At 42.4% G+C, this 16641-nt stretch overlaps 1 protein-coding gene across 20 annotated transcripts in view; it reads right to left on the bottom strand.

The window, feature by feature from the left end:
- LOC139110408 (CUGBP Elav-like family member 2) overlaps positions 1–16641 on the bottom strand; it is a 396946-nt gene that overhangs the window by 66724 nt on the left and 313581 nt on the right. For all 20 annotated transcript variants that reach the window (XM_070670188.1, XM_070670186.1, XM_070670182.1 and 17 more), the window contains one exon: positions 10479–10561. In XM_070670188.1, coding sequence (XP_070526289.1) covers positions 10479–10561 — 83 coding nt within the window. The remainder of the gene's footprint in view (positions 1–10478; positions 10562–16641) is intronic.

The raw sequence follows: 16641 nt of genomic DNA, 5'->3' as shown, positions 1-16641 counted from the left end.
AAAAAAAGAGTTTGATCGGCTCGGGAGAAGGGCCAATAAACCAACGTTATTGTATCGCGCGTACTCGAAACGTACCAGAAGCACACCGGAAATTGAAAGTTTCCTGTCTGAAAGATGAAGAAAGGAACGCCGCGGCTCGCGAAGATTCGTCTCGCGGGCGTACGCTACTTCTTTATTTCGCGTCCTTCCCTCGGATCGGTCCTCGCGGTCGGGAACGTTCGACGACTTGGGATAATACGCCCACGTTATAATATCCCCCCGAAGATTGGATTGAGGTCACCCACACACGGGGAGCGCCGCGGAAACGCGCACACGAGCAAGCGGTCGCGATTGCGCGCGTCCGTCGCGAGAGCAAATCGGTTATTCGCGGGATCGCCGTTATGACTAATTGTTTCGGAATCAGATTTTTGCGGGAATCGCGCCCTCCCCTGCGGCGCGCCGCCGCTCCCGAGCGTCGCGCGGAAGTAATCCTCCGCCTGACGCGATTTCATCCCCCGTGTATTTCCATTTGCATCCGACTTAAGCGTTTCATTTGTCATCGCGGAGCTGCCGGGCGGCCCCCGATTTGCCGGCGGATTACGCGGATCTCGCGGTCATTAGAGATTTTCGTGAGACCCGGTCGCGAGATCGCGGCCCGGCTGCGATTAACTTCGTCGATCAACGTTTCATTAATGAGCGCCGCTGTACTCGAAAACGAAAATCCCCGCGGAGGAATATTATATGCCGCGGCCGCGGAGGCGGGGATCAATTTGCCGACGTTCTTCCGAGTCTGAATTTTAATTGTTTCGATAAATAAGTTTGAATTTCCTACCGGCGCTCTGATACTGAAATTAATTAAAAGTCAAGTAAATATTTTACTGTATTTTAAATATTTGAAATTCCGACAGCGTTCTTCCATTTTAATATTGAACAACTCTATAATTAAGTCACCGATTTTGCGCAACTGGAGTTTGTGTACGTACACGTGCACGAATGTGCGCTGGCGAAATTGATGAAAATTCGTAGCGAAGAGCAAATTCTAGAATTGCTTTTTACATGCCTCGTAATTTTTCGTCGCGTAAGCGAATTGCAAATTATCGGTACGAGGTCAATCGTGGTAATTATTTGTTTTACCGCGGATACATAATTAAATTAACGTGTGTTTCTAAATGTATTGCTACACGTGCACGATACGAGGGCGCTATAGAGAAGTTGCTGACCTAGTTGCGAACTAAGAGATCGATCGGCGAGGAGGAACACGGTGTCTTTTATGAAATTACATTCAATTCTAACAAAGAAAGCGGTGCGCCGGTTACCACCGTTTCAGTAGAAAATAAAAGCCCGGTGGAAAAATAATAATTGTCGGCGAAGTGCTCTCCATTCGTCAGCGAACGGATGACGAAATAAAATTATCGGCTATTGTTGCAGAGCAGTTATACATCGCTACGTTGTCATAAATTACTAATGCTATTTGTTTCAAGCGCTCGATACTTCAATATTCAATAATCATACCGGATTATTCCTATAATTGGCCCAAATAATTGTTGCATCTCATAATTGAATTGGACTTGGACTTCGGCTATGGATTACAATTTCGATTCCAGCGCGAAAAAAAAAAAAGAACTGCATACTAAATTTTAATATCAATTGCGATAACAGAAAAAAAAAAAAATAGAAAGCAGAATGAGATTTTCGCAACATTATAATTTATGGATTAAAAAATGTTTTCGAAGTCAAATCAATTTTTAAAGGACCGCCGTCATTTATCAAATAAATCTCGTACGAATAGCATTTTTGTTAAACATTTATTTTGCATTTATGTTTTAATACACTTTTCGTAATTTTAAGAGATCAAATTTAACAGAGATTTACGAAGGGACATATATCTCCCTCCAATTTCTTTTCCTTAAAGTGCTCCAGGTTTATCCGCGTTTCCAGTTCATTCTCATACGCAGAGACACGTGTGCACCTATCCTTTCTCTTTCTCTTTCACGGTTCTCTTCTTTTTTTCCAATTTCTTTCCGGCAAATTTATCCGGTACTTGCTGTCTTCGTGTCACTCAGCCCAAGATTACACGACGTAAAGCCTAGCGGGAGTGCCAGTTCTCTCCTTTCTATTTGTTCGAGGAAATCTCGCGGTCCAGCGCGGCATAGACGCGACGCGACAGAACGGACGTTCATCTCGTGCCCCGCACAACAAATCTTTCACGATGAAAAATCATCCCGAGGAAATGGAACGGAACTCTTGCCTCTTACGATTTATCAATAGCGATATAGACAAACCGGACGGATAAAAACGTCAACACGCGATATCGATATCGAAAAGCTCGAAATTAATGCACACGAATCGCTATTTCCCGAATTATTGAAGCGTTTTCGGACTTTCACAAAAATGCTACCGCTATACCATAAATTTACGCAAAGCGTGACAGTATGCGGGCGGGACCCTATTTCATGAGAATAATTATCAACAACTTATTCAGAATTATCTCGCGCGACCGAACGCGTTCACGTTTCGACTTTTGGGGGAGGGAAGTATTTCCAGTTCCGCCCGCGTCTCTTTTCGATTCACGGGGACGCAATGTAACGAGCAATCAACAAGCTTCCTCACGGGCGCCAGTTTCGCACAGATCGATACTGCGAAACGTTAATCTCCAAAAAGCAAGCGCCGTCAGTGCCACGCGTTTAACGAGTGATAACGGACGCGGCACCTGCGAGCGTTATCACCGCGTCCGGTGAAAATCTCGCGCTCGATTCGCTCGCGGTCCAAGTCCGAGTAGACGTAATCAAACTGTCGCTTCGCAGCTCTCCTCTCTACGCCTCCCGTCCCGTCTCATTGGTTTCGCATCAAACGTGCCAGTCGCACGTGGTCGCGTCACGGCGGTCGCGCATTTAAAAAATCGGTCGGCCGCGACCGGCGTCGGCCACTGTGGTCGTCGTCGTCGTCGTCGTCGTTGCTGTCGCCGTGGATAGCTAGGGCCCGCCGTCCGCGGCGAGGTAAAAGTCATTTTGGCCGGTAATTAGTTGCCGGAGCCGCGACAAATTGAAAAAGTTGCTGAGAAATGGGACGCAATTTAGCCCGCGGCCGCACGCGCGACGTTTTCGTGACGATAATCGAGCCCGCCGCGACGCAAATCGAATTCTTCCGCGTTTCTTCTTTCGCCGTTGCCTTCCGCGCTTTATTTATTTATTTATTCCTTTTTTTTTTTTCTTTTTCTCACACTCATTAGACCGCGCGCCGACCGACTCGCGAAAGTTCACGCTATCGTCGCCGCTTTGCAATCCCGCTAGAACGCCGGGCAACTCGTTGCCGGCTTCCACTACGAATATTGACAATCAACTCTTAAATGTGCAATTTCTTCTGCCGTTAGGCGCAACGCGAGTTATTCGACGGAATAAAAATTGTTATTGAAAAAAAAAAAAAACGGGTCGCTACGTTGCATTCAGCTGTTAAACGCTGACAATGCTTCAAGAAATTAAAGCACGTTTCTTTTCTGCATTTCTACACCTATCGACCTAATAAAATATCTTTAACGAGCAAATAATTTTTCTTCTCAAGTTCGTATTTTTCTCGTTTTCTTTTTTATCTCTCCTCCCTTTATTTCTTTCATGTACGTGGTCTATATACAATAATATTTAATATCTTATCACGACTGCTCCCTTTTTCTCTTTTTAATTCGACGTCGAGCGAGAATTTCTGTTCGAATGCAGTCCGGCAAAAAATCGAAACGATCCCGGGAAGAGCGCGATTGTCGCCGGGGCGTGGACGTTTTCGCTGATCGGCATTTTCCTTTTTTCCCCACATCCATCCGTCGAACGTCGCCCCCGCACCTCCTCTTCATCCGCGACCATTATCTCGGACCGATAATGACGTCCATTATTTTTTGTTACTGCACCGTGTACAGGGTAATGGCGGCTCGAGGGTCGGAGTACAGAGGGTGTTCGTTAGCGCCTCGGAGAATCATACGATGTCGTTATGCGATTACGACATTCGCGAAGTGGAAGCGCTTCCGGTTCTTCGCGCCCACACCCGACGGTCGATGACTCCGTTTTTCTGAGCCAACAATCGCATTCGGCGTCACGGAAAGACTAGCGCGCGAAAGAGAAAGAAATTGGAGAAGCCCGAGCGAGACCGTTTAATTGGCGACGAATTATACACGCTCGGCCCGTCATAATTCTCTAAGGCGCGACATAAACAACGCGAGAGACATAAAAAGTAGAGGCGGAGGAGTTAATTATTTAGTTTATTACCTTTTCGTATTTACGCACTTATAGTTTCGATGCTTATAAGGTTTTTTTTTTTCGGTTCAAGCTCCTGTTTGCGAATTATCGAATGGCAAGAGTCATTGTATTTTCTAAATTTGTGTAAATTTTTTTTTTTTTTTTTTTTTGTTAATTAAATTCGTACAATGTTGTACGTGGCGGTGAATATCATGATTTTTTATTTTTAACAAATTTACGCTTTTGGATTATCGAATTTTCTTTCAATCGCGAATTTCGCACTAGTGGACAATTGCAATTCAAACTCTTTAATAGAAACCTACAGTTTATTACAATGTTTTTTTTTTTTAACATTTATTTTTAAATACAAAGCGTTGCTTCAGTCAGATTCAAAGTTTCGTGGGAAAGTAGAATGAAGTATTCACGCTTTCGTTTATGTGCGTTTTACCGGTGAATATAGCAAATGTCAGCCGATAATAGAAATCGATTTCTTGGCATAGAAATGCATGACGAGTACGATGATTGAGAAACCGACTGACTGAAACCATTAGTGTTATTTAAGACAGAAATATGGGTCAAGCCTTCTTTCGTTCGCGCATTATCGTCTCGCTTGCTCTTCTCCTTCATCTTTAACACATTGAATAGAGATAAAAAAAAAGAGAGAAAGAAAAAGAAAGACAGAGGAAACACAGTTCGTGTTCATGTCACTTTACGAACATCGGTGATTTATTTTTGGCCACCTGCTGGGCATCCGCCAATACCTAAGTCCGTCCCGCTTGTACCTACCGCGACCACAAAGTCATATTATTTCAATTGAAATATATTGATTGCATACAGTAAACGTCCGATTTAATAGCCCGGTAGCTCGCGCTTCATTAAATCGCATATCCGATGAAATCCGTGTGTCAATAAATCAAAAACTGGCGATTAAATTGCCGCTGTTTATTAACTGAAATTCGATGATAATTTGCGTTTAATATTCGTTAATAATGCAGAATATATTTTTCGCTGCTCGAAGCTTGGCGCTTGTAACTCGGAGAAATGCGGTGCCCGGTTTTTATGTAAACAACGTATTTTACCCGTAGTATAATTTGATTTGCAACTGTAGATTGAATTGAAAAAAAAAGTTATTTTCGCGAAACAATACTTAAAGATTATTTTCACAGAAATTTCTGACGATAATTATGATGAATACGTGAAGAATAAATTATATATGTCTGTTTTATTATGATCATTGCGATTGTGCGAGTTTGATCGCCGATATAATGCATTATTTATTAAAATTTATCTCATAACCTCACATGATAATAAATTACATGTGAAATTTTATAATACTAATTTTATTACAAAACTGGACAGACAAATTAACTGTAAAATTATATCCGTTTTAATTATTGTGTTACCAAATGGAAAAATGTTAAAACTTTGCTTTTACAATTGCACGCACGTGGTACTCGCGAATTAATAATTGATCGCTGCTTTATTTCTTAGAATCCGTTTCACGTGTATAATAATAAATAATAAATTCATTTCGTAAGCGCCTTTAATTGCGCGCGGTGAAGCAAAGCCACGATAAAAATTGTCCGGAGATAAATGGGAAAAAGAGGTGATTCGATTATGTCTTTCTTTTTTTTTCCCCCCTGTTCGCTACCCGTTGCCCGATTTAATGGATTAATATGTAAGATCGCAATCCAATTTGATTTCTCGTTGCCGCGGAATAATATACAGCGCGCGCCAGGCGCGATATCGATATTCGAAGATCGTAACGCCGAAAATGTGGCGAAATAAGCGAAGTCACCGCGATTACTCGCCGCCGAAGGCTGCATCGATTATCGTTATTTCACGGAAAGTGTCACGGCGTGACTCATCGCGTTATCGCGACAATACAGCTGTGCACGCATCGCGTATACATCTGCATATGTGTGCGATCGCGCGCAGGGCGGACTGTATTATTAACGTGAATTATCGAGTGTGTCATAGCGGTTTATCGAATTTCTCTCTCGCCCACGTCTTTGTCCCACCGCCGACGCCGAGGCGCTCTCAAAGCCTCCGCCGTTGTCCGGATGTATTTCGAATTTCAGTAGACATTCAGTAGACATTCCATCGATATTGATCGTTAATGTCCGGCCGACCGACTTCAGGGTTATCTTGAATATTTTAAAGCCACTCCGTGGATACGAGACTGGACGGCGTCGAGTAAGGAAGGCCACTTTCGTTTCCGCCGCCGATCTGAATGTGCCTTTTTCATTTTCCATCTTGATCCCGATGGCTTCTGCCAGCCGAATTTTTTATTCAAGAAGTTTTACAGGCGGCAAAAGTTCATATTTAATATTTATAGAAATTAGCAAAGAACGGATATTTTTATTTTTGACCGTAAATTGAGGTGTTAAAAAAAAAAAAAAAAAAAAAGAAATGGTCGAAGTAATCGGTCGCAAAGAGAACTTTTTGTTCGTCATTTCTGCGTATTCATCGATCGAGTCAAAGCGTTCGCCGTATAATGGTTTTCATTTTTCATTCGTATCTTGCCTACTAACGCTCCAATATCTCTCGTCTCGCCACGCTTTAATAATATTACGCATTGTTGCGAGCCCGGTATGCATGCTTGTAAATTCGCCACGGTTTTCCGCCAATTTCGCGGCTGCGAGCCAGACGCGGCCCTCCTCTTCCCTTCCTTGCCGCAAAATCGCCATGGGATACTCCGCTATTTCAATTATAGACGCGAACACCCCTTTTTTTTTTCTCCCTCCCTTCTCGCCCCTTTCACCCCCTCGCCGCGACGTTGATTTACACGCGCGAGGAGAACTTTCACTGTCAACGGAAAAATAGCGCGCAACGTTTTTTTAAACGAATTTTGAAAGCGCACACAAAATGAATTCTACACGGAGGGAAAATAGACCGCGATTTTTACAACTACAACAAAACATACCCTCCTGGAATCACGACACGATATTCGAAAACCGTCCGATATTAAAACGCGATTCCGAGCGGCCGCGCGATAGGCAGATAATTTCAATTGAAACTGTAAACCGTCCGCGCGAACTATCGCGATGCTAGAAATCGATCTGCGCGAGTCGCGTGCGTGCGTGCAATGCGTGCGTGGAAACGGTGCACGGCCCTACCCGCGTTGATACCCGCGCGAGGTAAATCAGCCGCTGGGCATCGGATAAGGACAGCGTCGGAACACATTGGCGTACTTGGAAGAGCGGGAAAATTGCGAAAGGGTGACTAAAGGAACCGGCGGTGAGAGAGGAGAAAGAGAAAGGGGGGGGCAGAGGGAGGTGGGAAGGGTTTCGGGCTCTCAAGTCATTTCTCCGAGCCAACATAGACCTCTCAACTCGACGCCACTCGTGGAAACGAAATCTGATACGAGAAAAGCTAAACTCCTTCAAATGCACAAGCCGTTCTCTATTCGCCCTCCCCTATCCACCCTCTTGCGCACGCCACCCCCTCGTCTCACGGCCCCTTTCCTCCCCCCCCCTTCGGAGTTTGCAATCCCCTGAGCGTCCTCCTCGTTTTCCGCCGCCTCTTTCGACTCTTGCTCCTTTCAGCTTCCCACTTATACTCAGTCAACCCTTTTCATTGCGAAAATGTCGTTCTGCAATTCACCTTTCGTCTTTCTCTCGCTTCTTACACGAGCCCCCTCCTCTTCCATTTCCTCTTTGCTTCCCTTGTTCTCTCTCTTTCTCTCTCTTCTCGTGCTTTCCTTCTTTTTGTACGTCGTTCAAGAGCGTTTCACTGTCTTGTCTCTCCTCCCCCCCTTTTTTTTTCTCTCTTTCTCTTGATGTCATAGAGAAACTTCTCACTCCAGATTTCTTTTCTATCACTCTATTCCTGATTGAGCACTGCCCGTCGCACACTCTTTCTCCGAAAGTAACTGCTCGACTTCCGGCTATTTAATTCCCTTAATTAATAGCCGGCACAAGAATCTCAGTTTCGGCCTCTTTCACGGCACGCGACCCTCTCCGGAAGCGAGGAGAATCGAGTGGATTCTGTCGCTGTTTTTTTTTTCTTCTTCTTTTCTTTTTTTACTCTCGTGAGTAAAATGAGGTAGGGATTGTTTGATGTACTAAGCATCGAGTAAATTAGAGGAGCGCTGTCGGCTAATAAAAAAATTATTCTTTCTATTAAAAAAATTAATAAGTAAAATTAATTTAATTTTAATTCTTCCCATTTATTTATTGCACTTTACTCGCGTAAGCTATACTATATATTCGCAATCGAGCTCGAACGTGCGAGTCCACTAAAGCTAAATGTCCGTACGGATCAGTCATCTATGCAGAAGAAAAGGTGTCTGAGGCGATGCCAAGATGATGCTGCCGCCGCGCGATGCGTAAGAAAAGCTCGTTGTTTCGCTTCGCTCGATGGATCAATGAAACTTTTTATTTTTTTTTCTGAATAATTTTGCAAGATATTTGTCGCAAATTTGTAAATTTTTTTTTACTGCTGCGTGAGAGAAGTGAATTTAATAAATGCGAAGAATTTGGAAGTTTGGATTCGCTTTGTCGGCCCCACAAAAATTTTAATTTCTATACTGCGACTTATCAGTCATAATTAATAAAACAATTCATTAATCAAAATCTTTCTAATATATTAGCGTTATACTATAAAAGTATTGCAGCAAATATAATATTCTCAAGATAGACGTAAATAAATAAATTAGCGAGACTCAAAGGACTATGCAATTTACATAAATATACATATAATTAAAGAAGCGACCGCCGCGTGTTGTTGAATTCGCGGAAAACCTCTTAACGTAAAAAGAGAAGATTATCCCGCATTTAACATATCGAGCATTTATATTAACGATCCGAGCGCAGCTTTGCAGGGATCGTCACACATTCAGCGCGTGCCCTTTCGCTCTTTCAATCGATAATAATTATTCTCGTAAATTCAAGCATGAGCACGCGTGTATGAGAGTTACAGGCTGAAAAGCGGGGGGAGGGAAGGGGGCGGGAAGAGAGGAATAGGGCAGGCGGAATTGCCATGCCTGCTCGGTTAAATGCTCATAATGACGTCTCGTAATTGCATTGAAAGTTTCCGGGGAAACTGTAATTATCGTGCGGGCTTACTTCCAACGATATCTTCGGCCCGCCGGTCGCCTGTAATCGACGGCACGCCGAGAGGCTGAAGAAAAGAAAAGCCGCTTTTCCCGACGGAATATTTTTCCAAGCGGCGCGGGAACAGGGAAGGGGGGCGGGCGTTATCTCGAATCGAAAAGAGAATCGCGAGCCTCATAATGGAGCGCCCTCGGCCTTCGGATATATTCGAAAGGAGGGAACCGGGGAGCGTGGAAAAAGCGTCGTTTGAAATTTTCCCTAATCCTTCGCCACGGTTAAATCAATCCGTGCCGGCGACTAAGATCGCTCGAAATTTTTTCTCGTTCGTATAAGACACTGCGGCTCTCTTCGGTACACAGATTCGTATGAGATCGCACTTTTAATTCCCGACTTCGTTGAGCACCGGCGCGCCCGTTCCGAAGCTGATAGCGCGAACAAACATCTCGGTCTTATTTAAATTTTACGGATTTTAACTTTTGATAGGAACCCGTGAGATTTAATTCGGCAATTAAGAAAAGCGCCGGGAGGCGCGATTTCAAGTAGTACAAATAGACGCTATATTGCGACGAGCCGCTCGTTTGTATCGATGATTACTCAAAGATTCATCGAGCCGCTCATGTTGATTTGAATAATTTATTCGAACGATCAACCGTATTAATATTCATTATTCGGTCAATCATCGGCACTCGGATAATTATCTGCGTAAACGTTCATTATTCGGCTAAGCGGATGCACCTAGCAATTGATTCAGTACTCGGCGTACGTCGGAGCTATCTAAACATTTCTATCGACAGCGATGCTCGTACATGGATAACAACAGCCGTGATTTGTGTCGAGAGGTGACTAAACTTGCGCTCGATTTAAAAGATAATCCCGCTCGGCCATCGCGCACGCTCGAAACGCGAACAGCATGATATCGTAATTACGTTTTGTAATTTATATTCACTCACGTTACAAAGTAATTTTATAGTTCTTTATCATAAACGTTCGTTGCAATTGATTTATTGCATAAAGTCGAAACGGTTCGACTTGTTTATTAATTTAATAATTTTTAATTTACAGTAAACTATTTTTTTATTTATTATAATATTGTTGCGTTAGATAATTTATCGTTGTTAAATTTTCGTATCGAATATCTTGAGCGGAAGACGCGTATACCTGACTCTTTTTTTTTTTCCCTTTTTTTTTTTTTTACTATTTTTCTTTATTATTATTTACTTACCCCGCTGAAGGTCTTGACGTTATGAAGAGCGTTCTGCGCCGCTAAAGCCGCTTTCCTGGTGTAAAAGGTTACAAAGCAACATCCTGCAACAGAAAATTGATTAAATGAGTATTTAGCAAGAGCATCAAATTAATTAATTATTTCGCGTATTGATCGCAGCAGAAAATGTTAATAATTCTATTCATTAACTAAACAGTTCCGTCCGGAATTTATTTATTAAAACCGGCATTATACCGTTTGTCTCTTGCCGGTCGGCTTCCTTCGCGAGGGAGAAGGTTCGATTATCGACAGATTAATTTGCGAAAGCGCTCATCGACATTACGAGAGCAAACTGTCATAAAATTTTCACAACATATCGGAAGAAGGAACGAGAAATAACAAGGTTATCGAACTCCGGCGCTACTTTCGGGGCTCTAAGCGAATGAAAAGTTTCCGCACACTTCGGGGTCATCATACCCGATGTGGCCGCCAACAAGAAACTATGATAGACGCGAATGGTTGCCGAGTTCGTGCAACCGGTGACAGGTTCGATATGGAAGAGACGATCAGAGGGGAAAGAGTGAAGTCGACTCTCGGGGACCTCATCAAGGGTCTTCCGTATCCCTTGGTTGTCGAAGCTGGACGCTATCCAAGCTTTAGCCGGTCGATAGTTACAAGTTGCCAAAAGTTCGATATGTCGTTCTCTCGCCGATGATCCCCGCCTCCTTCCCGAACTCGAACCGTACATTCGACCCGTGTTCTCCCTTCGATATCTTCACCGTCTCAGATGAATCATTAGCTTAGACGTACAATAAAGATGGCCTATAATTAATATTTTATTCACGTGACGATTGTATAACAAGATCGCAAATCCCAAATTCCGTAAGATCAAAAATATATACGGATGTAAATGTCACGTTAAGAAATTACGTAGCTGAAAAAAAAAATATTAGAAGATAATAATCTTGATAAGATTCTTCGCCGAGCAGTAGGTTGCGAGGATAATTAAGGCATCGCAAAGTTAATGACGACGCAAGTTAATAACGGTCAGATTCAATTAACAGGTTTCCTATTTACGGCGTATACGAAATTATGATAAACCTGCTACGCCGCACTGAGCACAGAGGGTGTAATTATAATGCGATCGCGGTAATAGTTTCGGTAACAAGCCTTCCAATTACTCGAGGAAATCCCGATATTCCGCAATGTTTTGTTTGGTAACGCGATATTCAATATCGCATTGAATAACGCATGGTACCGCGATGAATGCATAATTGCAAATCGTGCAACCCGATACATAGCGGAATGGTCCGGAATGTTAGAGTCGAAACGTATTAAGTTTGCCTAATCGAAAAAAGGAGTTTTGCTTCAGGCGTATAATATTTCATTTTCAACCCCCGCGTAACACGAGATTCTACGGAGAAAATCTAGTGGCGAGGGGAAATAATTGACAATAGAAATAAATCTATACAGAACTCGAAAAACGATGCGGAAAAATTTCGAAATAAAACATATATAAAATTTTAACGATATAGAAATAAAATGTTTGAAAGAAAAGTAATAATAAAAAATAAAAAAAAAAATTTAACGGGAATTAATCTTTCGCTAAAAGTAAGGTAGAAGAACTTCGGAAATCGTGGTTGTTTTATTCCGAATAAGATAAAGTTCCTCGCGTGCATGCCGGAGCGAGGGAAGTGACATTCTTAACGTGTTGCCGGCAAGTTTCCGTAAATTACGGCATGAAGACGCAGCCGGGAGCCGGGAAATTATGTTCCGGCAAGTAAGTAATCTTAAGGCATCATCGCTCCGTAGACCTTTAAATCACTGCCTGCAAACTGCCCCTGTGCATCCTTGCGTCGTCCATCGATCGGCTGTAATGCTCGTGTCTACAAATGACCTCGTTCATCAAGATGCTAACGTCAATTCACGTCTGCTCCCGCATTATCATTGACGTATTATTTTGCCCCTTTCCTCAATCTATTTTGTTTCCCTTTTCTTTCTTTTTTATTTTATACACAAACGTAAAATAATTAATTTTTATTTTTCACAATTATCCCTTTTAAATTTATTTCAATTATCAGACGAAAATTATAGCGACCGCTTTGAAATTTTGACATTAATTTCAATCGATCGTTATAAGAATGACGATGCTGAAAGATAACGCGTCGATACGTAAAGATAGAGAGAAACCGACGCGACCCGACTAGATCCTGCGCGAAACGTAGAAGAAAATAATTTCAATAATTTACCGAAACCAATGCGCGCGCGAGATGCAATACAATTATCGCGATTGCCCCGTACGCGTCGTGCGCGAATTGAGATTAATAATTAATAAGTAAATTATTAAGCTACGCGATAGCGCGTCCGGGTATTCCCAAGTGCGCTTGCAACACGGTCCGAATGGCGATAGTTTCCACGACTGTGTCGAGTCGCACACGCTGGTGTAATTTCCTGAATTAGTTTAAACGGCATGTTTTATTCAGAGTAACGGCTATTGCCGAGTCATTTCGTGGAGCGAGGCTTCGCCGAAGGGGCCGATATTATTTAACCGAGATATCACTTTAATATCGCGAAAATAATACGCGATAAATAAAAACGTCCGCCTTTGTTAAACACTGCAACTGGGAGCGACTGTTGCTTATCGAGGTACATAAACGTCTAAAAAATTAATGACACTATAATCGCCGGTAGCTCGCCTGTAGCTTAGGAAAATCCAATTACACGAGAAAAGAAAACTTTGGACAACTTCGGAAAGAAGGTCGCGGAAAAACAGCGACGTCAAACGCAATATGAAATATTAATGGCAACGCGCTTAATGTCACCACGTATACGCGAATCGGGGGGAGGGAATTATTCATAGTACCGAACAAAATAGTCATTGTTAGCAGGTTTAATGCTAATGTCGACGCAATATAGATTGTAAACCAATGCGCCGAATTATTAACCAATTTATACGTTAATTCGTCGTTTCCAGCCGCCGATGCGACGCGAACGCCGGGGTCGAGCGCGGAATGGCGCCGTGCGAAAATCGCACGTAAGCGAAATATCAGCTCGGACTTTAATAAACTGCAACTGCAGACCGAAACGCGGGCGGAATTGCCCGCTTTACGCGACCGCGGCCGGAGAAAGTTTTAAGAAGTGACGGACGCGAGACCGAGAAAAGGGATGTTGAACTAAAAATCCGGCAGTTCGCGCGCGGACGAACGAATCGTCGGCGTTATGAGCGGGGATTTAATTTGCACCGCGAATTACGCCGTCTGCAAAAATCACGGTGAGTGCGAACGAACGAACGGGAGGGTGCCTATCATTAGAATTCCCAATTCACGCCGTAATTATCGCTAATTGGACTCCGGATTATATCCGGACGACACTCGTCGTCGCGTGAAAACGCTCGAGTTGTTCGAGACGCGAATTATGCACGCCCCATACGTATTTCTGAAAGCTACGAAGAGGATTGCGGCGTCGGAATAGCTGCGAGGGACATGAAGGACCGCGAACAGGGAGTCGATTCTTTTATTCATTATAATCGCACGATCGAGAGTTTAAAATACGTATTTAATAAATTAAGTCTTTGAACTATGGCAATTTTTAACGAGAACTTATTTGACGCAAACACTACCGCGAAAGCGCACGGTTTTCTTTCTTCTTTTTTCTTTTCTTTTTTTTTTTTTACCCGAAAGAAAGGAAGCCATAAGCTGCACTGTACGGTTGATCGGTAACTGGAAAGCTACGGTACCTGTCCCACGAGCTCGCGGCTAATACCTCGATGCCAATACGTGATTAGTGTCCGTGGGGAAATCTACCGCGGACATGTTTGAGAGCTAATGCTCGTTTCTGCCTCAGAAGCCCCGTGTGCTTTTCCGCGCCCAACACGAATGTAAGTAATTTTGATGCGATTCGAATCAATATCGCCTATCCGAAAAAGACATTTTTAATTGCGAAACAATGCCCGGATTCTCGTCGAAACCACCGCCGTCAAATATTTTTTTTTTTTTTTTTATTACCGCCTCGAATTCGATTTCTTTGTGAAGTAGCAAAATGCGGGATTATCTGATGAGCGCATGCCGAGTAATGAAGCTTGTCGTTTTTTCTGAAATAGAATACTTCGGGAAGAGAAAAGAGCGTGCGATAGAAGACTCGCGCTGAGTCAGTAGATTACGACGTCGTGTTTGTTAGTTACTCATGGCAGTAAGGATAAATCCGAATAACCGTCGTGTTTCTTTATTCAGAGCGGAAATGAAACTTTTCAGATTACAGCGAATAATTTTATAAAAGTTTGAACAATATATAATAAAAAAAAATCCTCATTAGAATATAAAATCGCGAACAAACAAATCTTTCCTTTCTACTGCAAATTAAATTAATCTTTTATTATAGAAATTTGCTACAAAAAGAAAAAAAGTTTTTCAGCTGTATTTACCAATTATTGCAAGTTATTGTTTCTAGAGATAAACTAAAGAATTGAAACAAAATCCAATTGTGAAAAACGTGATCAATTACAGAGAAAAAAAAATTTATTTTTTTTTATTTTTTACTAAAATATGTCTTGAAATGATGAAATATGTTTTGCAATAAAGGCGGATATGAAAAGCAGAGCAATAGTTCTTTCTCTTTTACTTTCTTTCCTCTTTCAATACATTTTTATTAAAATATATATTAAAATATAAAATACACGCAGTTTCAACATATTTCTATAGCTATTAATTATTTAACAAATTTTAACTAATCCTCTACTAACATCAACATGCGATAAATTCTAATGCGACCGAAAAATGAATACAGAAATTTAACGTATGTCGAATGACGGAATTTACTTTGGATAGAACTTTTCCTATATGGCAGAAATAAGTTTTATCGATAGAATGTGCGGTTTATAATACGCAAAGTATTTGGCGCACATACCTGCTCCGAGAAATAAAGACGGAGTCATGTTGACCATAGGGGAATATTCGCATTCACGTTATGCATGGAATTTGTTCACGTCCCGAGATAAAATACAGAGCGTCTAAAATATTTGTACTTATGCGCGATTTTGCAACAAAGATTCTACGGAGTTACGGATCTGGACGATAGATTTACGAAAACGGAGCGAAGGTCTCGTCGCGAGGAAAATGCGATTTACCATTTATTTAAATTGAATTAAAATCCGTCCTGCGGTTTAACGCGCTAAAATTATTTCCCGATCGAAGATCGCGGTGGACGTACGTCGAAGTTTTGAACCCGACGGACATTCGAAGGTGCGTTACTGTCCGAAACTCGGTTCGAGTCCCACCCGTGCCCCCTTCCCTCAGCATGCGTAAATCAGGTTTAACGAAGGAAGATAAGACTGAGTTATATCCACGGTTATCTCGCGGCCATGCTTGACCTTTGATATCAAGCGGGGCGTCGTTGTAAGGTGTAAACAGTATCAGCAATACTCGGCACTTCGCCGGACTCAGGTGTGTGAGTGCCGCGGCGGGCGTGCGCCCCCAAGCCGCATCGCTACCTTTGACCGATCAAGCAACGTAAATTCTATGATTAGACCGAGAACAAAGCCGGGTCTCTAAGGAACCCGGTTCGATCACAATCAACTGCAGCTGCGCCGAAACGATCGAACCCGGATCGAAGAGGGATCCCTTTGCGATACGAACCTTTCTATTCGAAATACCTCTCCCATGCACTCTCCTATGAGAGATATACTCAGATTTGATTTGGGCAAAGATCAAACGAAGACGCTGCCTCCAAGATGTTTCTCGTGGCGGTCAACATTTGAAGAGAATAGATAAGATAACTTCTCTACGTCCAAATACTAAACAATCTTTGATACATCGACGAATTTATACAAATATACATTGCAATTAATTTATTTTGCAATCCAGTTACTTGAATTAGATCGCCGTGTATCGTAATTTCTTATTGCAATGTAAACGGTTATTACGAACGCAAATCATAGTAAAATACTTGAGGAAATTCATTTTTTGCTTTAGTGCGACATTGACTGAGATAAATGACAATTGAAATCAATAAGAATTCGAGTGAGAAACGTCGGGTAGACCCACAATCGTCTTCATTTGTCAAAGACTACTCGTAAAACTTGCGAAGAATAAAACATGCGATTCGGCGCAATCACTCACGCATTGATTTTACATTCGATAAGAGTTCTTCTTCGTCAGCGCGTCGGTTTTCGGATCTCTGCCGCCGCGGC

This window comes from Cardiocondyla obscurior, linkage group LG20 (assembly GCF_019399895.1).
Source record: "Cardiocondyla obscurior isolate alpha-2009 linkage group LG20, Cobs3.1, whole genome shotgun sequence".
In the NCBI taxonomy this organism is placed as follows: domain Eukaryota; kingdom Metazoa; phylum Arthropoda; class Insecta; order Hymenoptera; family Formicidae; genus Cardiocondyla; species Cardiocondyla obscurior.
The sequence above is the reverse complement of the archived record's forward strand: the minus strand, read 5'-3'. Positions and strand labels throughout refer to the sequence as shown.